The sequence below is a fragment of the Bos mutus genome, chromosome 16 (assembly GCF_027580195.1).
Source record: "Bos mutus isolate GX-2022 chromosome 16, NWIPB_WYAK_1.1, whole genome shotgun sequence".
NCBI lineage: Eukaryota > Metazoa > Chordata > Mammalia > Artiodactyla > Bovidae > Bos > Bos mutus.
Genome location: NC_091632.1, coordinates 39,478,897 through 39,501,328, shown reverse-complemented (window position 1 = coordinate 39,501,328; position 22,432 = coordinate 39,478,897). Strand labels below are relative to the sequence as shown.

At 43.6% G+C, this 22,432-nt stretch overlaps 1 protein-coding gene across 6 annotated transcripts in view; it reads right to left on the bottom strand.

Moving 5' to 3' along the window:
- The window catches only part of LOC138991266 (calmodulin-binding transcription activator 1-like), an 84,064-nt gene that overhangs the window by 49,596 nt on the left and 12,036 nt on the right, over window positions 1-22,432 (bottom strand). For 3 of the 6 annotated variants that reach the window (XM_070385167.1, XM_070385169.1, XM_070385168.1), the window contains exon 2: window positions 4,447-4,516. The exons of the other annotated variants lie outside the window; for them this stretch is intronic. In XM_070385167.1, coding sequence (XP_070241268.1) covers window positions 4,447-4,516 — 70 coding nt within the window. The remainder of the gene's footprint in view (window positions 1-4,446; window positions 4,517-22,432) is intronic. 6 annotated transcript variants of the gene reach the window in all.

The window sequence follows — 22,432 nt, the reverse complement described above, 5'->3', positions numbered from 1 at the left end:
ACATTTTTTAGGAAAGAGGAATTAAAATATAACTACTTACTTTCTTGATAAACTACTACTACTACTTCATCCTCTAAAATACAAATGAGACTTCTCCTTTCCAAAGAAAAGCACAAATCTGATAAATCTAAGGAATTTCAACCTGCAGGTAGCTACCTCAGTAATACAGAGGCTGGACTTTCTAGCCTAAATCTAAAAGCATATTTTAATTAATTTGAGTTATATATACATATCTATACACTTGATGCATTTCATCAAAATGTAACTCTTCTAAATTAATGAGGGACAAGTTCAAGACTCTCAGACTAGATGGTGTGTCTGACTGACTACCTTTCCTTTATGTGTTATTTCATTCACTTACTTCTCTGAGTATCATTTCTTGTTTTATTCCTGTAACAAAGTCCCTTTGCCTGGCTACAAACTTCTTGCCAGGTTTGACACATTTAGGTCAAAGTTTCAAATTACCCACTCCAATTGTTTTTTAATGCCAAATGGAAGCTCCAATATCTAAAGGGTACAAAGCATAACTGGGTACTAAGGAGCAACACATTAAAATACTGAAGACTGACTTAGCCCCCGAAAGTCATGGTTGACATAACTCACTCTGATATTGGGTGAAAAAGGGCTCCCAGTCAGGAGCCCAAGATTCTGGCCTAGTTCTGCTGCTTTCTAATTGTGTGACCTTGGGTAAGTTACTTAATATTTTCCTTTTTCCCAAATCAAGGAAAATGAGATAATCTCTAATTCTCCTCCAGGCACAGATCCCTACAGAATTTACTGTCACATTCAGTAACTTTAAATGCCTTAGAGTTAAACAACCTTATATAGGCACAGAGGTTTATCAGTTAAGAATGCTGAAAGTGAAATACAGTAAGTAATACATTTTTCCAATCATTTACTACAATTTTGTTTAGCACAGACTACTTTTTGAACATGTGAAAAACATAAAAGAATAAAAAATAATTTTACAGTCCTAATAAAATCTTCTCCAAACATTTTTCATCTGATTAACACATTCCTTCTCAAGGAAAAGATCTTAACAGGAAAATATTGGGCATAGTCATAAAGTCTAAAAAAATTTACTACATCATATGGAGATATTTTATAGGAAGGAACTTAAGAGTTTTAGCGTACTAAATCTTTTTTGGTCCATGAACTACACAACCAATTGAATTATAATGCATATCCTCTATTTCTAAAAGCAGTATAAAAAAATTGAAAAACTTAAAAACTGACTGCTTTGAAGAATCCAAAATTTTAATTTAACAGCAGAATAAAATTAAACTTTTTTAAAAAATCTTGCTATGAAACTAAAAAAGAAAGTGTTTAACTAAAAGTTCATAGAAAGTTCTGTATGAATTACGCACTATAAAACCTTCGCAATTTTATGTGCTTATGCATGCTCCCTGCACTTCATCCTCCCAAGGGAGGTGCCATGGGCCATAAAACTTGAAAGCGCAGAATTCCAAATCACATGAGCCTTCACCTCCCTTCTCTCTTCTCCTAAAGTGGTTTTACTCTGCTTTTTAAAAATCTCCCATGATGTGTACAATCCTGAAAATAAAGGTGATATTCTAACATCTATACTCAATTCTGATATTTACCAATTACAGGGTACCTTTTATGAAAACGGTACTATGCTACTGTAGGCTTACTTTGAATTGTATATGACTAGCCATAGCTCTGAAAAACCTGTTCAAGTGTAATTCTGACAATGAACAGAACATTAAACCCAAGCTTCTAGTTCTATGTTTGTGATCATAACCTGATGTTAATTATCTGTCCTTTTAAGTCTCCTTGAAGAACCCCACTGCCCTGGGGCACAGAAAGCGAGTGAGTGAGTGAGTGAGTGAGTGAGTGAGTGAGTGTGTGTGTGTGTGTGTGTGTGTGTGTGTAAACAGAGACAGAGGAAGCACTCTTTTCAACAGCACACCTAACTGCTAGAGAAAAGGCTTCCATCTTCTACTCTATACAAAATCAGGCAGTGGTGAATGGGCCCACAGGCTTTTAAAGAGGAAAAGGAAAGTGGCTGGGTAAGCACTGTCTCAGCCGAGGTTCTAAATTTAGCACTTTATGGAGCTGTGCAGCCATGGGTTCAAAAGGAAGAGAAGTATGACAGGCCAATGGGTTCCCCTTAATCAGTTTTTAAACTGTGCTATTTCCAGAATTTCAGGTTCACGCTAAATATAAATTAGATGTCTTTAAGAAACATAACAATGGGTGTATTTTCCCACAGTGCATTATGAAGATGGCAATTTTAATACTGGGAAAAGAATATCAGCAACTCCAAGAGCCAAAGCATTAAAACTCGTGTTTTCAGTTTTTCTAGTTAAAGTGGGATAAAAAGTAACTCTGCTTTCACATCAGACAAGAACTGCTCACATGGCTATATTGTGTTTTTTAATTAAATGTTGCTTTTTAATGTTTTTGGAGTAACTATAATTGATATAATAATTAGACAAAACATGTACCAGATATTAAATTCTTGTCTCAGTTCAAGGATTCTAACAGATCTTGAGTTAACACTGAAAATAAGCTATACGGGGGTTTCAACTGCATCTCAGTATTTAAACCCAAAGAGTAAAGCTCTGACACTGCAAAATGGAAGTGTCAACCAAATACAGTAGAACATTTCATTATCATTATCTTGCAAAATCTGCGTGTATGATATATGACTTTACAAAATCATTTTCTAACCTACTTCACAATAAAAATAACTAGTGAAGCTCCTGAAATTGACAGATGATTTGTTTGGCTGACAGCTATAATTCTAGAGAATGAACCATTCTTTCCAGTCAACCTTCAAATATTTTCCATATAATAATTTTAGAGGCATAGTATAACTCAACTGGAACTTTCTAAAATGTACAAGAGAACTCATTCACTTAGTTAATTAGCCAAAACTTATTTTCATGGTTTATTTCTAAATTTGAGATTTCACATCATCAAATCCTTCATTTAAATCCAAAGAAATATATTTGACCTTTTCTTTGGAACACACTGTTGACGGCTACAAGGTAAGTCATAACTGTATTAACTCTAACCTGGAAATAATGCATCCATTTTTGGTTTTATGAATAATTATAAACTGTATTCCAATCAAGTTGATGATTAACCTCTCAACCTCTAGAACAAACTGTTCAAAATAAGTTGGTCTAATGGTGTATCAAATTGCTAAATCTTACTGGAAATATATTTGATCAACAACTTGAAGTGGTAAAATTAAATGGAAGCTCTACAATTTTCTGTTTAGCTCTAATTATTATGTGCTTAGATTTAATTAGTAGGATAGGAACTGATTCAGGAAAACATAAGCGCGTATTGTTAAATTCAACTCAGCACAGAGCTCACAGCAGCAAACACTGCCATTACTGACCTAAGACCTGCAAATCACTATTCATCCAAAGTAAATATTAATTAAGCACCAACTATGTGCCAAGCATGGGTATGATTTCCTCTTATTCCTTCCAGAGAAATTCTCCAAAATGAATTAAAACTCAGTTGTCATTATCCAAAGGATATTTAAAAGGCTAAAAAAAATTTTTTTAACAGAAATAAGTAACTCGTTTTGCTATTTCACAACCCCTGTCCTCTTCTTAGAGTGGGTGTGATCATCTGATTTTACCCTTTCTGTTTTCAGGTGGCCCAGACACCCTCTCCCTGACAATCACACTACCAAACCTCTGACCCAGGTTCAGGTCAGCTCAGACTCAGGTTTAATAAACTCCTCTATCTGAATTTACATTTTCGACCTAAAAACATCTAGGCGGGGGCAGATAAAGTGGGGGAGGCCCAGTAGCCTTGAGACCAACTACCATCAATTTGGGTTTGGGGCATCCTCTCCTGCTTCATTCCATTCAATTTTCATTTGAGCCACACGTGATCAAGTACATTTATCTTCTACTGTTTATGAGGGAGCAGACATTTGTGAGACTCTATATCAGGCATCCAGAAAGGATTTTACATTAGACTCTCTCGTTGAATTTTCGCAATAACCCACCTGGGCATAATTATCCCCATTTTACAGATGAAGAATCTGAGGTTCAGATTAATTTGCCCAAGATCTACAGCTAGTAAGTGGCTCACATAGGATTCAGACGTGACCTCTGGCTTTTCCACGATACCACAGGCTCCAACTCTATGGAATTTGACACTAGAATTCCGAAGTTGTGGTATTTTAGGATAGCTAACATTTGCAGAATGCTCTGAGTTTCCCATGTGATTAAACTCTCTTCTTTTTTTAATCTTCACAGAAACTTTACGAGGGGAGTTTTGTTTTGCTACCCTCAGAAGGATTAAGTAACTCATCGAAGATCACACAGCAAGTTTAAGGCAGAACCCAGGTCTTCTCACTGCTGATCCCAGGCCTTCCTGCACTACAGCGATGGAGCCACTGTCACTGCCAAGCCCACCCCTTCCTGTAAGTCAAAAGCTTTCGAATCCTACCTTCTAGAGGTGGCACGGTGTTGAGAACACAGTAGGTGCTAGTTCCGCAGAATACACTTTGGGAAACGCTCTAAGGAAACAGAAAATAAAATGTAAAACTAATCTTTGAAAAAGATAAACACTGGCTCTTCTGTGATATTCCTGCCAAAGATGCAAAACCTGAATCTAATCATGAGGAAACATCGGACAAATCCAAATTGAGGAGCATTCCACAGAATGACTGGCCTGGAAACTAAGAGCGGCAAGGTCATGAAAGTCAAAAAAGGACTGAGAACCGTTCTGGATTAAAGGAGGCTGGAGAGACAATAAAGTGCAACCTAGGGTCCCACTGGGCCTCTCCCTACCAGGTCAGCACTGGGTCGACCAGCACCACTGGAAGAGCTCAGAGGATTCGACGGTACAGATGCCTGGGTGTTCACTCCTGATTTAGATTCCTGTATTGTGGTGATGGAAGAGAATGTTCTTGCTTGTAGGAAACACATAATAAAAGATCTGATGCTGACAGCACATATCAGCAGCTTACTCTCACATAGTTCAAGAGGGAAAAAGTGTCCTTTGCACACTATATCTGTGATTTTTCTGTCAGCTTAAGAGTATTTCAAAATACAAAACATGTACATGGAAAAAGACACATACTGGTGAACCTGTATTACCTGCGTAATCTTTTAAGAGGGAGCAAACATGGGCTATAAGTAACTTGTTAGGAAAAAGAACCAATGCCATTTCATTCTGCAGCTCAGTCAACATTCAACGACATTATTACCACTTCCCAACAGTAAGGCCCAAACCCAACCCATTCAAAAGGATGGATCTATGCATGCCCACCAGCAGCACGGCAGGGGATGAGTCAGGAAGAAGCTAGAGGACCAGGTCTCTGCCCTCAGGATGCCGCAGGTAGATAAAATTAAAAGCTTTCATATAAAAACCTACCCCATGGTAATTTAAAAAAAGGGGTGGGGGATTTCTTTTGAGTCTCGCCAGCCAATGATTTGGGGTCCTTGTCTGTTCAGTTGCAGTATTAAATAAATTTCTAGACTATTCCTCCAGCACTATAAACCACAGATTTATATACCTAGAAAACCAAAGCTAGTTCAACAATCACCCTCAACATTTTATGTTTAAAAAATAAAAAGCTGTTCTCTCACTTACTAGCTGTCCCTAGGGAAGTAATTTAACCTGTGTTACTTCATCAAAAAAAAAAGTACAGAAGATAACTCTATCCCCCAGCTGAGGGTAGCTGCAAGAATTGGATGGGGTAATGCATATGGTTGTGCTTTAGATTCAAAAGTACCACTCAAATATAAAACGCCATTGTTACTATGGCTCACAAGTATAATCCACAAAATGCAAGCATTTTCTGAGAATAAGTTCATAACTGCCTGGATTTTTTGTGCCACAGTAAGGGTTGAAATCTGACTGAACTTACTTCTGTGAATTTCCAATTTTCCTCTCCATTGACAGTGAGCAAGTGCTTCATCACAGAGCAAGTCTTTCTCCACCCTGTAACCCCTAGCTACCAGGACAACCATCAGTTCCCAATTATTTATTTCTTGTTTCTGAAAAATTGTTCCAGGACTTTACTGTCTTCCTTCTGCCTGATTTAATCAATAGTGATAATTACCGATCACCAATCTAGGCCTGAGGATTGCTGTCCCTATGAACCATGGACTAACTTCAGAATTCACATTCCTTTGGAAAATTCAAAATTAGTCTCTCCCCCGACCCCCCCCCAGTGTAGAATTCTAGGCTTCCGGCAACATCCGTGGGCGTCACCAGCAGCAGCCTTCTCATCACAGTAACACAACATCTCATCTTAATGTGGTTTCCAAATAGAAGCTGGAAATTTTATAATGTTAAAAAGAATGTTTTACATTCAAGACAACGTTTTCTGGCTTTCTATTACCAAGAAAAAAAACAGACAGCTCAGGTTTGCCACCAATCATGACGTCTCACACAAGTTTTCAAAACCACTAATGGACAGAGGAACACATGAATGAATGGCTTCATAAGAACACCTTTCCACCTGACTTCAGAGTCTGATGACAGGCAAATGTGTGGCAAGATATAAGTTTTCAAAACCACTAATGGACAGAGGAACACATGAATGAATGGCTTCATAAGAACACCTTTCCACCTGACTTCAGAGTCTGATGACAGGCAAATGTGTGGCAAGATATACTGAATAACAAACTGAAAGAAATGAACACAAAAAAACAACAAACAACATGCGGAACAGAAATATCAAGAGCAACCAACCATGATTTCCCAACATGCTACCATAACAAATGAAGTCTTAATAGTTAATTTGACCAGGAAAGAAACTTACTCAACCTGAGAGTGAAACTGAATGTCATCCTAACCTCAGAAACACAATGTTCTCAAAGCAAACAAGGCAAAACAAGCTAACTCACATAAGCAATGGCTGCCTTGCAGTGAGCACCCAAGGGCCAGATCTGAGCTAGGTCCTGTCAAGGGACCCGAGGTCTATTTCTAGACCTGGCTCTGGAAGGGAGGGAGGAGGGTCTGTGGGTCTGTAGTTCTGAGCCCAGGACCACCACCCCCCACAGACAGGCCTGGGGAAGACAGTCAAGCTCTCAGTGCACAGGACACAGCAGAGTGGGGAAACAAGCCAGCTCTGGGTCCAGTCTCCGTGCTGCCCTCACGCTGCCCTCGCTGGCTGGCTCTGAAGCCTGACTCAGTCACGCACACACCCCGCCCCCTGTTTCTCGGGAGCCTCTCCCACCCTGACCTCTGACACAGGTGAGCGGCCAGACTGGTGCCGCCTGAACAGGCTGCGCTTCTCTCCAGATGCACCCCTCTTTATCTCCTTCCAGGCACCCCACACCTATTAAGGGAGCACTTCACATGCACCAGACACCGTCCTGGGAGCTGGGACCCAGCAGTGAACAAAAGGGATGAAGGTCTGTCTCATGGAGTATCCGCCAGTGGGAGAGGCAGGTGGAGAGTGGGATAAGAGCTGTGAAGGAATAAAACAGGGTGATGCGCCACGACGAGGAACCGGGCAGGGGACGCGCCACGACGAGGAACCAGGTAGGGGACGCGCCACAACAAGGAACCGGGTAGGGGACGCGCCACGACGAGGAACCGGGCAGGGAACGCGCCACGACGAGGAACCAGGTAGGGGACGCGCCACGACGAGGAACCAGGTGGGGACACTCCACGACGAGAAACCAGGTGGGAACAACAAGGAGCCGGGTAGGGGACGCACCCCGACAAGGAACCAGGTAGGGAAAGCTCTACTCTGAAAGCATATCCACATGTGGGTCGAGGGAACTACCCGATTAGAGCATCAGGAAACCTTGACTTGAGCACTCACTAGGCTGAGCGGCTCTTAGTGTGGCTGCACTTCAGTCATCGAGAAAGATTTTTAAAGTTCTGGTGCCCAGGCTGCAATTCTGACCATGTAATGCACACAGGGATGGAACCCAGGCAGCAGTATTTTTTAAAGGTTTCCAAGTGATCCCAAGATGTATCCAGGGATCGGAACCACTGAGATCAACAGCTGTGTGAGTTTTCTCCAGAGAGAAGTGGGAGGGTGACCTTGAGCAGGGCATCTCCACTGCAATGCACATGTGGGTCATCTGAGGATCTCTCAGCTTCTGACTCACGGGTCTGAGTGTGCCCGAGACTGTGCCTCTAGGAAGGCCCCATGACTCATGGCCACACCTGGGCTATCAGGAACTAGACGATCGGAAAGATCAGGAATTAATCTAATAAAGATCCTTCCAGTCCCAACACTTCGGATGGCACAATTCCATGAATTTACATATATATATATACACACACACACACTATATAGAATTCTGGATGACAGAATAAATGAAACAAAATGCTGTATAACAAGAAATGATAAGTGGCTTTTGGACAGAGAAGCAGCATGATGAAAACTGTATTTACACTTCTTTGAAATAAGCACTGGCAATGTTTAAGACTCCACAGAGTCCCTTTAAAGCCAACTGAGGACCCACAGAAAGGCCACACTGAATGCAGTAAACCAGTTGTATCAATTAAAAGTGACACGTCAAGAAGATTTTTGCCATGGAGTTTTAAACTGATTCTTGAAATTCACTGCTCATTACATATGACGTGACATATAAATAATCAAAATGAAGGCAGAGTCCAAAATTCTCAGCACCTTTACTAGACTCACCAGTTTTGCCTAGCATTGTTAGGCAGGCTAACCCTTAGAATGAACTTTATCATGGCTCAAATACCATAAATATTTACTTCTTGCTCATGTAGAGTCCACAACAGTAAGTCAGAAGGCAGCTCTCCCCCCAGCCGTGGCTCTGGCCCCAGATCTCCTTCCATCCTAGGCACGAGCCTTCCTAGTTCACTGGGCTCTTCTGCAGTAGCCAGCAGACAGGAAAGGGCACGGAAATCCTGCAGAGGGAGGGCCCTGGGGCCAGGCCTGGAAGTGGCTCCCTTCTTGGATCTCATGCCATTGGCTAGAATACGGCCACTAAGCCACGCCTAACCATCGGGGAGGCTGGTAGATGCGGTCTGGCTACCTGCCCGGGAAGAGGAGACTGGTTTTGTGATCAGCTCACAGACTCTGCCACAATGCCATTTGTAATTATTTTTTTTAATTACAGAAGAGTCAGTCCTCTCAAAAATGCGTTCTGAACCTATAACCTCCACCTTTAATCCCTAAAGCCATCCAGCATCTAAACCCAATCTAGTAGTTTTTCTATACTGATAAATATTTTTCTATCATATTCAAAATAAGACTGTACCTAGGGCATCCTTGAAGGGATGTCTGGCTTTTCCAGTACTTAATGTCTGGCACATAATACAAGCTCAAATATTTGTTGAATTCATGGATAAACAACATTCCCAGAAGTTCATGGAAAGGAAAAAGAGTGGTCCCGTCTCTTGCCCTGGTGATTGGCAGGGTTCACTGAATAATGACCATCAGTCTTTTCAAGAATCTCTGTCTCCCTCTTCTAAGGCCACCCCGAGTAGCCACCCATCCTCTGGTCCGTGAACAATCAAGCAATAAGACAAAAGTTCCTTCTGACCCACTAAGAAGAATGAAGGGGTGAAAATACTCTGCCATGTTCACGGACACCAACAGAATCAAGGCTACCATTTGTGGTGATAGCACAGGCCTGTTTAACAGAGGGCAACAACACAGGGCCTGTCAAAGACCAGCCTCCGGAGGCCTCCAGAAAACCCTCCAGCTGATGACCTCAACGACTAGAGAAACACCATGCACCCTAAACACAAACCACAAAGGGTCAGCAGGGGGAAAAATTACATGGCATACTACAAAAATATTTCATGCTCACATATTACCCTCTTTTCAAGAAGTTTAAAATATACTGTAAGTGTGACTATAATAATCTTTCCAACACTCCTATGGGATAAAGACAAAATTAAAGCGTGTACTCAAGTTAAAAGGAGTGGTGGCTGACTTCCCACTACTAGGGCCGGCGCAACAAGAAAGTGAGGCAGTAACCTCTAAGGTAAGTGGGGCACAAACCATTTTAGGCTCTCAAATTGAGTTCAACACCTAGAATTGAGTTCAAAAGCAAACAAGTTGCTAAAACAGACCACAAAACGGTTGTAGGTCTGAGATGCTTACACAGGAACTAATACTACAATCTATCAAGCCTGATTTATGACCTAAGAAATCACATTAATTGATTCACTATTACCAGAGATTCATGTAAAGCGTAAAGTGATTTAAGAATGAAAAAAAAAAAATTCTTCCTAGCTATGAATCACAATATCATTAGAATTTTTATAAATTTAATTTGGCTAGGAAGCCAGTATACTCAATACTCTGAAAATAATCAAAGAGCATTTATTAAACATCCTCATTTGTATAAATAGATTCCAGCAGGACATATTCAGGAAAAAAAAAAGCTACATGAAATTTAAAATTACACTTTTTTAGGAGCACTTATCATTACTAATACTGATAACTTTTTTAACTCCTCAAAGAGAGAGAGCTATCAACCCAACAGGCTAGGCATTTTATTTTATTTGGTATTATGTGCATTTAACAAAGGCTTCCCAGGTGGCTCAGTGGTAAAGAATTCACCTACCAATGCAGGAGATGCAGGTTCCATCCCTGGGTCAGGAAGATATCCTGGATAAGGAAATGACAACCCACCCCAGTATTCTTGCCTGGGAAATTCCCATGGACAGGCGGGCTACAATCCATGGAGTCACAAAGAGTTGGACACAACGATTAAACAACAACATTTAACAAGCACTTTCACATATAAAATCTTACTTTGGCCCAACAGGCAGCAGCGCAGACATTATGTCTATTCCAGACACCAAGGCCCAGGCACAGACACTGGTCGAGGGCCACAGGCGGGCCCTTGGCAGAACCCGGAGGAGGTCTCCCTGCAGGACTCCTGGGCTCTCTCCACACAACACAGGCTCCCCCCCTAATAATGCAGGGACTCAACGCAAAAGCTAGGGCAGAAAAAGTTCACAAGCTGCCGTGACAGAAAAGCTCCAGCATACGATCAACATGGAAGAACACCCAGGAATCCATACAGGGAGTCTGACACCCTAAAGGAAAGACCAGCTACACACAAGCCTGATGCCAACCTGCTAAGAAGCTTTTCCTGATTCTCTAACATTTTCAGTCCACGAATCACAGATCACCTATCACTTCCTGTAGCCCCCTAACTAAAATCTCACCAAAACCAAAGGAGAGGAGGACACCATTTTGCCTAACAGAGCAGTAAGTGACATGCCTCCTAAATGGAACCCAGTGGCGTGGGGACTCACCTAATTCAAACGCAACCAGAACTAGAAAGGATACAAGACACACTCGGAGGCCAAAAGAGATTGGTCCACGCCCAAAAGCTCACACACTTCTCTGTGAGAAGGACGCCCAAGCCCAAACCCAAGCTGAATTACTGTTAAACCACTCAGTTCTACTGAGCTTGATCATCAGGTTGCCAAGCCCAGAGGAGGTCAGAAGCAACAAGTCAGAAGGCAAAGGACAGCAAGAGATGGACAGACAAGTGGAAGCAAGAGTGACAAGAGACAGCAAGGACAGATTTTTGAAAAACTACACACAAGGACTTGAAAGGCACCACAGTTTGGGGTCATTTATCATAAAAGCAAACAGTCTACTCCAAAAGTCCTAAAAATAATCATAGCATTAAAATAAAGCCCAGTTCCATAACTTAGGTACAACATAATGAACCCAGTTAACAAGCTACATGTATGGTACAGTCTGTGTGTTCTACTAAACACGGGGGGAAAGTAGTACAGTTAATGCCTTCTGTCTGCAAATCTTACATTCCAAAAGATACTTCCACATGAATGACCTCATTTGATCCTCAACAACATCCTACAGCAAGCAGAGCAGATACCTCCACTGGCCAAGAATTTGCAGATATATAATTCAATCTTAGCCAAGGCAGAGGGTTTATCAATGGCCATGATAATCCTGTTGTATTCCTCTGTGAATTCATCTCACAGGAGAGCGCACTTCCAGAGCACCTATGCCCCTCGATAGGGGATGAAGAGAGAAGGCAGGGAGCTTCCTGAAAAGGGTCATCAGTGTGACACAGCTGAACCTGGAACTTCACCTTCAAAACCCCATCCTGCCTCTGTGCCCCACAGCCCTCTTTCTAAAGAACCGTCCTTTGCTCTCTCACGCCATCACCCTCCCCTTGTAACGCCATGGGGGACTACCCGTGACCCCACCCCCTTAGTGAGCACACACTCCTGTATAAACTCCCCACCTTGAGTGTGCAATGGACTGACAGATTTGCTTCTCACAACAGAACGTGTCACTGAGACAACACCTCCATGATGAGGCAGCGTGTACAGTGCCTCCATCCGGCTGGCGGACACTCCTCTGCTGGCTCTGATGAAGCAGCTGCCATGCTGGGGAGGCCCATGAGAACTATGGGACTCAGAAGAGTGTCCATCCCCAGCTGGGCCTTCAAATGTGACCCCAACCCTGGCTGACAGCTTGACTTCAGGCTGTGAGGTCCTGAAGCAGCAGATCAAGCAAAGCCCTCCCTGAACTCCTGACCCACAGGGCCAGGTAACAAGTGTGTCCTTTCTATAAACCACTAAGTTTGTAGTAATTTGTTACAGCAGCAAAGATAACTAATACACCCATCAGGGCCTAGTAATCTCTTTTCTCAACTTCACTATTTAACTAAGTTGTTTCACTAAGTTGAGTTTTTCTCAACTTAGTCATTTCACTATCATTTGATCAACATTCTCCATTTACCACCAAAACTCTTGAAAGAATTATCTACTCTCTCTTGCTACCTTTTTCTCATCCTCTCAACTCACTATCAAACCAACAAAATCAGTACTTTTTTCTTAGTCTTTATTCTACTTAAACTCTTGGCATTACAATGGATAACTCCTTACAACCCTGTGTACTGAAGCATGTCTGATTTTGTGTTCTCATTCTCCCACCTCTCTGGCCATTCTTCCTGGTCCTCTCCCCCCGTCTGACACTTAAATGGAGGCATTCACCACATTTCTGCCCACAAAGCCCCTCTTTTCTCTCATGACAATTTCACCCACTACTATGACTTCTACTAATTCATCTGAACTGATTCATTCCTTCAACCAACAGGCACTGGGCAGAGATGGAGCCACAAGAAAAGACAAATGAGGTCTCTACATTCATGAAACTTACTTTCTTCACCAGAGGCCCCTCCAAGTCTACTCACCACCCTTTTCCACCCTGTCCTGTGCCAGGAAGGCTGACCTCTACGGACGCCATCACCAGGCTCCTTTGCCGTCTGAAAGTTCAATGAAGAAGGAAAACAGGGTGACAGGAATGACTCCCTAATCTCTGATCTGCACTCCCAAAGGTCATACTGTGCATTGACATGCTACAACAACCCCAATTACACCTGAAATAGAAATGACACGTTTGCATCCAGTCACCCCAAAAGACGCTTACTCCTTGGAAGAAAAGTTATGACCAACCTAGATAGCATATTGAAAAGCAGAGACATTACTTTGCCAACAAAGGTCCATCTGATAGTCAAGGCTATGGTTTTTCCTGTGGTCATGTATGGATGTGAGAGTTGGACTGTGAAGAAAGCTAAGCACCAAAGAATCGATGCTTTTGAACTGTGGTGTTGGAGAAGACTCTTGAGAGTCCCTTGGACTGCAAGGAGATCCAACCAGTGCATTCTGAAGGACATCAGTCCTGGGTGTTCTTTGGAAGGAATGATGTTAAAGCTGAAACTCCAGTACTTTGGCCACCTCATGCGAAGAGTTGACTCATTGGAAAAGACCCTGATGCTGGGAGGGATTGGTGGCAGGAGGAGAAGGGGACGACAGAGGATGAGATGGCCGGATGGCCTCACTGACTCGATGGACATGAGTTTGGGTGAACTCCGGGAGTTGGTGATAGACAGGGAGGCCTGGCGTGCTGCAATTCATGGGGTCGCAAAGAGTCAGACACGACTGAGCAACTGAACTGAACCCCAAAACATGGGCTTCCCTTGTGGCTCAACTGGTAAAGAATCCACTTGCAATGCAGGAGACCTGGGTTCAATCCCTGGGTTGGGAAGATCCCCTGAAGAAAGGAAAGGCCACCCACTCCAGTATTCTGGCCTGCACAATCCCAAGGACTAACTATGCAGTCCATAGAGTCGCGAAGAGTTGGACGTGACAGCAACTTTCACTTTCACCCCAAACAATACCCCTCCTCACCCCTCACTCAGTTAATGGCCTCACCTGACACCAGTTGAGGTGCAAAAGCTAGAAGTCACCTTCACCTCTTCTCATCCCTCAGAGCCCATGGTCAGTCAGTCACAAAAGTGTGTTTCTCTCGCACATCCACATACAACTCAGTCACACCAGCTTCTTTTTCCAATTGACTGCTACCGACATTCTCGTCAGGAGCTGTTTCCTGCCAACTCCAGTCCTTCCTCTTTGCGCAGTCATTCATTCAAACAACATTTACAGGTGGCAGGTGCTCGAGCCTCTGGCCACTGAAGATGTAGCTCTAACTGAAGGAGAAAGAGCAGTAAGCCAGCGGCGTCAACACAACCATAATGTGCCATGAGCAGGAACACCATGAAGTGCTACAAGTGCGCCAGGAAGGGCGTACAATCCAATCTGAAAAGAAAGGCAAGGCCCAGAGGGCTTCTCAACAAGTGTGATTTAAGGAGGGACCCAGAGGACAAGCGGAGGCAGTGGACAGAACAAATGCGTGAGTACACATGTATATGTTTTAGAGGAAAGCGCACCTTCTAAGCCAAGGCGATGACAACACTCAAGACGTAAAACCAAGAGAAAGCGTGGTGCCCTGGGACAACCAGAATCTAAAAGAACTGACCACAGCTGGAAAACAGAAAGGAAACTGGAGCAGTAAGCAGGTGGCCCTTATTAGCACCTTCAAGGAAAAGGGATTAGCCAATCAACCCCACTCCTATGCTAAAGAAGCAACTCTAGAAGCTGCTCCCAAAGCAGAGAGAACAGAGGCCAGACTCCTCAGTGTGCCTTCCCAGCCTCTACACCTGCCCCCTACCAGTTCTCCAGGCTCATCTACCCACACACACCAGGAATCCCAGCCCCAGGACTCCTGGCTGTGAGCCTCTGCCTCATCTCCTCCACTAGGAAACTCTCCTCAAACCACCATGTGTGCCTGTCAAGGATGCGGCCGAATTCTACCACTTTCCAGAAGTCCTCCCGGGTCCTCCCAGAGCCTGATGACAGCATTCCTCATTTGCATCCGCATCTGCTCCCCTGCATACCGGAAGCTTCTGGAATATTATGAACAGAAGTGAATCCTAAATTCCAAGACTAGGGAAAATGTTCAGAAAAATATTCGATTTACCAGTATTACACTCCTAAGTAAACAACCAAAGAAGGTCATGAAAAAAACAAATATTTTTGAATTGTATAAATACAATCAACCAAAAGCCTAGATTTCTGTATGTTTTCAGAAAGTATCTCTAAATAAAGATGGCGACACACTGCCTGATAAGATTAAAAAAACAGTGAGTAAAAAAGCCCAGAAAGGCTAAGTTACTTGCTCAGAACAAAGTCACAAGGCACCTAAGGGTTAAAGACCAGAGACAAGTCTTCAGATCAGATCAGTCGCTCAGTCGTGTCCGACTCTTTGCGACTCCATGAATCACAGCACGCCAGGCCTCCCTGTCCATCACCAACTCCCAGAGTTCACTCAGACTCATGTCCATCAAGTCAGTGAGGCCATCCAGCCATCTCATCCTCTGTCTTCAGGGACCCCTCAAAAGCTACAAGCAGCCAGATATACCCAGGATATCCCCACATATCTCACTAGCCAGCCCTCTGATTACCTAAGGCTTCCCCCATTCTTCCCTCACTTAATGCCTGGTTTCCTTCAGGTGCAGCTCAGGAAGGATCTCCGAAGCTCCCACATGAACAGATCCCTTTCTGATGCCCTATGCTCACCAGCATAGTATGGACCAGACACAGCACTAGGAAGACGCCTGCAGTGTATCAGCCTTACATAATTACACATGACACCTTCGTTAACTGTCTCAGTGGTAAAGAATCCACCTGCCAATGCAGGAGACGCAGGTTCAATCTCTAGGTTGGGGAGATCCCATAGAGAAGGAAATGGCAACCCACTCCAGTATTCTTGCCTGGAGAATCCTATGGACAGAGGAGCCTGGCGGGCTACAGTCCATGGGGTCGTAAGAGAGTCAGATACGACTGAGCAACTAAACACACACTTTAATTAACACTGGTCTCCCCATCAGCTGCATGAGGACAGGGACCATGTCTGTCCTTCTCTGGGCTGGCACTTTATTATTACTTGTTGAGTAAATAAACTGCCTTAAGACTGTAACAGTAACTGAGAGTCACACAGCCCCCACAGGACTACAAGATTCTAAAATATTTTCTGACACCTCCAATAATAATAATATAAATTTTAAGGTCACAATATTATTGTAACATATTCCAACACTTTGAAATTAAATGTTCATACATGGAACCTGCTAATTCTCTATTAATCAGAATGAATGCTAACCAGACTACCACATCTTTTCTAAACATGCAAGGCATCAGCAAACTTTCACATCGTAAAAACACACAGCACAAGAAGCCTACACACACAGGCTACATGAATAACTATTTGCTCTCCTGGAATCCGAACAGTCCAATTCTAGCCTAACAGGGAATTAGAGTTTTTCAACAACAAAGCCTACTGTAGTAATGAATCAAAACATTTTTTTAGGGCTAGATGCTTGGCTGCTTGAGTTAGCCAGTGCGAATGTGTGTGCTCAGTAGCTCAGCCGTGTTTGACTCTTTGTGACTCCATGGACTGCAGCCTGCCAGGCTCCTCTGTTCATCAGATCTTCCAGGCAAGAATACTGGAGTGGGATGCCACTTCCTACTCCAAGGGACCTTCCCAACCCAGGGATCGAACTTGCATCTCCTGCACCGGCAGGTGGATTCTTTACCAGTGTGCCATCTAGGAATCCCGAGTTAGCCAATACTAGTTCCCAAACGGTGGATCCATAAAATGGATTTAAACTGCCCAAATTGATCCCTACATTCAATATAGAAGCCGTATCAATATAAAAACTGCCTTTTTCGTAGAAATTGACAAACTGATCCTAATATTCACATGACAATTCAAGGCACCCAGAATAGTCAAAACAATCTTTAAAAAGAACAGTTCAGGGACAGACATTTTCTGATATCAAAACTTAACTACAAAGCTACAGTAATCAAGACAGCGTGGTACTGGCGTAAGGACAGACATAGGTCACTGGATTAGAAATGAAACTCCAAAATGAAGCCCACACCCTTATGGGCAGCTGGTTTCTTACAAGGGTGCTAAATACTTCATTGGGAAAAGAATGGTCTTTTCAAAAAATGTTCCAGGACAACTGGATATCCTCACACAAAACGATGAAGCTGGAAGCCTATCTATCTCACAACATACAAAAATTAACTGAAGGTGAACCAGAGACCTAAATGTGAAAGCTAAAATTATTCAACTCTGACAAGAAAACACAGGTGTTAATTTTCATAACCTTGGACTAAGCAATAGTTTAATTATGAAAGCAAAAGCAACAAACAGCAGGTAAATGGAACTCAAAATTGAGAACTTTTGTGCTTCAAAGGAAACCCACAAGAAAATGAATCCACAGAATGAGAGAAAATATTTGCAAATCCTACATCTGATAAGGCACTGTTATCCAGAATATATCAAAAAATGCCTACAACTCAAAAGCAAAAAACTAACTCCATTCAAAAATGGGCCGCAGCCTTGAACAGACATCCTTCAAAGCAGACATGCAAATGGCCAATGAGCACAAGAAAAGATGCTCCCCATCAGTGGCCTTCAGGAAATGCAAACGAAAACTACAGTAGGACACCACTTCACATCCCCAAGATGCTGCTCCTGTTCAGCCGCTCAGCTGTGTCCATAAGAATGACTACAATCAAAAAGACAGACAACAGCAAGTGCCAACAAGGATGTGGAGAAACTGGAACTTTCAAACATTGTTGGCAGGAATGTAATATGATGCAGCCATTTTGGAAAACAGTTTGGCAGGTCCTCCAAAAGTTAAACACAGAGTTACCATATGACCTAGCGATTCTACGCCTAGCTGTACAAGAGAACCGAAAACACTGTCCACACAAAAGCATGTACATAAATGTTCACAGCAGCATTATTCATAGGAGCTAAAAAGGGGAAATAAATGTCCATCAACTGGTTAACAGATAAATAAAATGCAGTGTGTCTAATCAATAGAGTACTATGCCACAATAAAAGGAATGAAGTTTTGATATAAACTATAATGCTGGGCTGGAAGAAGCACAAGCTGGAATCAAGATTGCCAGGAGAAATATCAATAACCTCAGATATGCAGATGACACCACCCTTATGGCACAAAGTGAAGAGGAACTAAAAAGCCTCTTGATGAAAGTGAAAGAGGAGAGTGAAAAAGTTGGCTTAAAGCTCAATATTCAGAAAACTAAGATCATGGTATCTGGTCCCATCACTTCATGGGATATAGAGGGAGAAACAGTGGAAACAGTGTCAGACTTTATTTTTCTGGGCTCCAAAATCACTGCAGATGGTGATTGCAGCCATGAAATTAAAAGATGCTTACTCCTTGGAAGGAAAGTTATGACCAACCTAGATAGCATATTGAAAAGCAGAGACATTACTTTGCCAACAAAGGTCTGTCTAGTCAAGGCTATGGTTTTTCCAGTGGTCATGTACGGATGTGAGAGTTGGACTGTGAAGAAAGCTGAGCACCGAAGAATTGATGCTTTTGAACTGTGGTGTTGGAGAAGACTCTTGAGAGTCCCTTGGACTGCAAGGAGATCCAACCAGTCCATCCTAAAGATCAGTCCTGGATGTTCATTGGAAGGACTGATGCTAAAGCTGAAACTCCAATGCCACCTCATGCGAAGAGTTGACTCACTAGAAAAGACCCTGATGCTGGGAGGGACTGGGGGCAGGAGGAGAAGGGGACGACAGAGGATGAGATGGCTGGATGGCATCACCAACTCGATGGACATGAGTCTGAGTGAACTCCGGGAGTTGGTGATGGACAGGGAGGCCTGGCGTGCTGCGCTTCATGGGGTCGTAAAGAGTCAGACACGACTGAGCGACTGAACTGATAATGTGGATGAAAACATTATGCTAAGGGAAAGAAGACAGCCACCAAAGGCCACATGGTGTAGGATTCCATTTGTATGAAATGTCCAGAACAGCCAAGTCCAGGAAGAGAGAGTGGACTATTAATTGCCTGGAGCAGAGGGGAGGGAGGAAAGCAGAGCGGCTGCTAACAGGCAGAGGTTTCTTTCAGGAGTGATGAAGATGTTCTGGAATCAGACAGTGATGACAGTTACACAGCTGTGTTTAAACACACCAAAAACCACTTAATGGTATGTTTTAAAAGGGTGAATTTTATGGTAAAAGAGTTATACCTCAGTAAAGCTATCATTTTACATTTTTAAAAGTTATTTATTTTTAATTGGAGGATAATTACTTTACAATATTGTGATGGTTTCTGCCATACATCAACATGAATCAGCCATAGGTTGATGTCACCTTCCTCTTGAACCTTCTTCCCACCTCCCACCCAAAACTGTTATAGTGAAAAAAGTGTCAAATCCCTTTGACTACTAAAACCACCTGATGACAATGTTTCTTTTAAACATTATATACTTGCCTCGTTTGTTAAGCAGAGCATATGTGGTGTTGCTTTTGTGAATACACTCAAGGTCATCACTATGAAGCATCAGTCACTGAGCAGCTCACAGACCTCAATGGTGTGCTGGCTACTAGCCTCTTACACAGACCTCCAAACCTGCTCTCTCAGCCTTCCACCTGTTTGCTCTCCTTTTCCTTCCTCTTCTCCCATGAGAAATCAAGAAAAACCTGAGAGTAGATGCAGGAAGGATGAGAAGGAAAAGCAAACAAGTGTGCATTCAGTGGCCATACGTCCTTAAGACATCGCTGCTCCCTGTTTCCTCCTAAAGACCTCCGCCCTCTTCAGAGACAACACCTCCAGCCTCCCAGGTTTTGTGGCCCACGACGAGGGGAAAGGCAAGGAAGCCCACCCAAGTATGTGAACCGGGGGACACCTCAAAAGACACAGGCACACACCCCCCGCCAACTGCTAGTTCTCCCTGAGAACCACAGGGCAGAGGCTGCCGGACCACGAGGCTCCCGCGTGCATTGCCTGCATCGTCACCCCTGATTTACCCGTACACACGCCCAGGCAGGCTGAGGGTGCTGGGCCTCGTGACTGGAGCCACAGTGAACATTTTCTCAGTAAAAAGTTTACTCCCTGGTATCTGGCGGTTAAGAATCCGCCTTGCATATATACACTATCATATGTAAAATAGTTAGTGGGAAGCTGCAGGGAGCCCAGCCTGGTGCTCTGTGATGACCTAGAGGAGTGGGATGGAGAACGGAAGGGAGGCTCAGGAGGGAAACAACATATACACACATATGTATATAATTATGACTGATTCGTGTTGTTGTACAGCAGAAACCAACACAAAATTGTGAAGCAATTTTCCACCCCAATTAAAAAAAGAAAAAGAATCCACCTTGCAATGCAGGGGACACAGGTTCAATCCCTGGTTGAGGAATTAGGATCCCACAAGCCACAAGGTAACTAAGCCGTGCATCACAGCAAAAATAAAAGATTCCACAGGACACAAGGAAGATCCTGCATGCTGCAACTAAGATCCGACCCAGCCAGATAAATAAATGATTTTTAGAAAGGAATTTTTTTTTAAAGTTTACTCACTATAGCAAGTGAATGCAAGAAATCCATTTTGGGGTCAGTATTCTTCCTTTTACATGGTTTGACAGAGAGAGGTTAAGGCATCAGGACCCCATGCTACGGTCCCCTCCTCCCACAGTCCTTGGCCGTGAGCCCCTCAAAGTGATCAGACGACCAGCAGATCCGAGCCCACCCTCCTTCAGCGTGGACCAGACCAGGTGAACCCCCGGCCTCTGGAAACAAAACCACCAACTGAGAGAAGTCAGTCCGACCCTCCGTCCTGAGCCCTTTAAACACACGCCACAGAGACTGGAGTCAGAGGACAGAGAGCCCCGGGAAGCCACACGGCATGGAAGGTATGAGCGAGGCATCGTGTCAGCGAGGACAGGCAGAGGGACCAGCACAGAGGGGAGCTGGCAGGGCCAGGCTCAGCCCCAGGCTCGAGTCCACTGCAGACTTGCGGCTCCCTTTGGTCTCCTTCCCGCGAGGCTGAGGTGGCTCCACTATCCTTACACAAAAGCAGCCTTCACTGCACCTAGCACGAGCGCCCACGTTCCCTGCAGGAAACTGCTCCAACTGCTTCCCCTGTGACACCAGCGTCCAGCGCCCACCCTCTTCTGAACAAATGAACCACAGAGCTGATGACCACTGTGCGTTCACTGTGGGGGTGTGTGTGTGTGTGTGTGTCTACACACACATGTGGCATGAGGTGGATTCTGAACCTCCATTTAAGGCACCACCTGCCAACTTAGAATAATGAAAATACTGCCACATAGTTACTCTCAGCTCCTTATAGATACTTTTCTCACTGGGTTTTATATCCATTTGGAGGGTGGTTTTAATCATGAAAAAACATACATAATGTAAAACTAACCACTTTAGCCCTTTTTGAATGTACAATTCAGTGGCGTGAAGTCCACTCACGCTACTGCTGTGCACCATCCCTGCTCCCCGCTGTTTATCTTGAAAAGCATCCTGAAAAATCCTGACTTTTTCATTCTTATTAAACAAATGATTCCTGTCTCTGCTCGGTCATCGAGCGACAAGGGCACTGAGCCTCCAGAGAGGTGGCGCTGCGGGAGGCTGGAGAGGAGGGAGCAGAGAACACCCGCAACCACTTGGAGCAGCCCCAGAGCTGCTAAATTCATGCTCGGATCCTCTAGACGTGGCCACAGAGGCCGGAGACTAAAAATACCTGGAGAGGACAGATAACAGCTGTCAAGGAGACTCAGCTCGGTTAGAAAGGTTGCCACTATCACCAGATTTGCATCAGAAGACAGCCAGGCAGCAATGGGTCATTTGGAGAATAATCAGATTCAGTAGAGAAAGACTGATGGGCCTCACCTCCCAGAGTGCCTGGAATAAATCTCTGGGCCTTGAATTTGGTCAAGTAATCCATAATCAATTTCTGGAGGACCCCTAGGATGAAAAACAAGTACTTCAAAAATGTTGAGTACCCACTCCCTACCTTCCACTTGTTATGGCTTTCTTTGTAAGCACAACAGCCTATATCAATAAAAGTAAATGAGGAAGAGACCTCCATCAGAAGCTTCATCAAAGAAAATGGTTCAGCCAGCACATTTCAACATGGTAGAGACAGAAAGGATAAGGCAGTGTATTGCCAAGAACACCGGGAACTTTCACTTGCCCCTCAGTATCTTTAAACAGGAAAGAAATGTGCCAACCCTGATGCCAGGCCTTGAGCAGCCCAGGGAATGTGCCCAAGTGAAGATGCAATATGATCAATT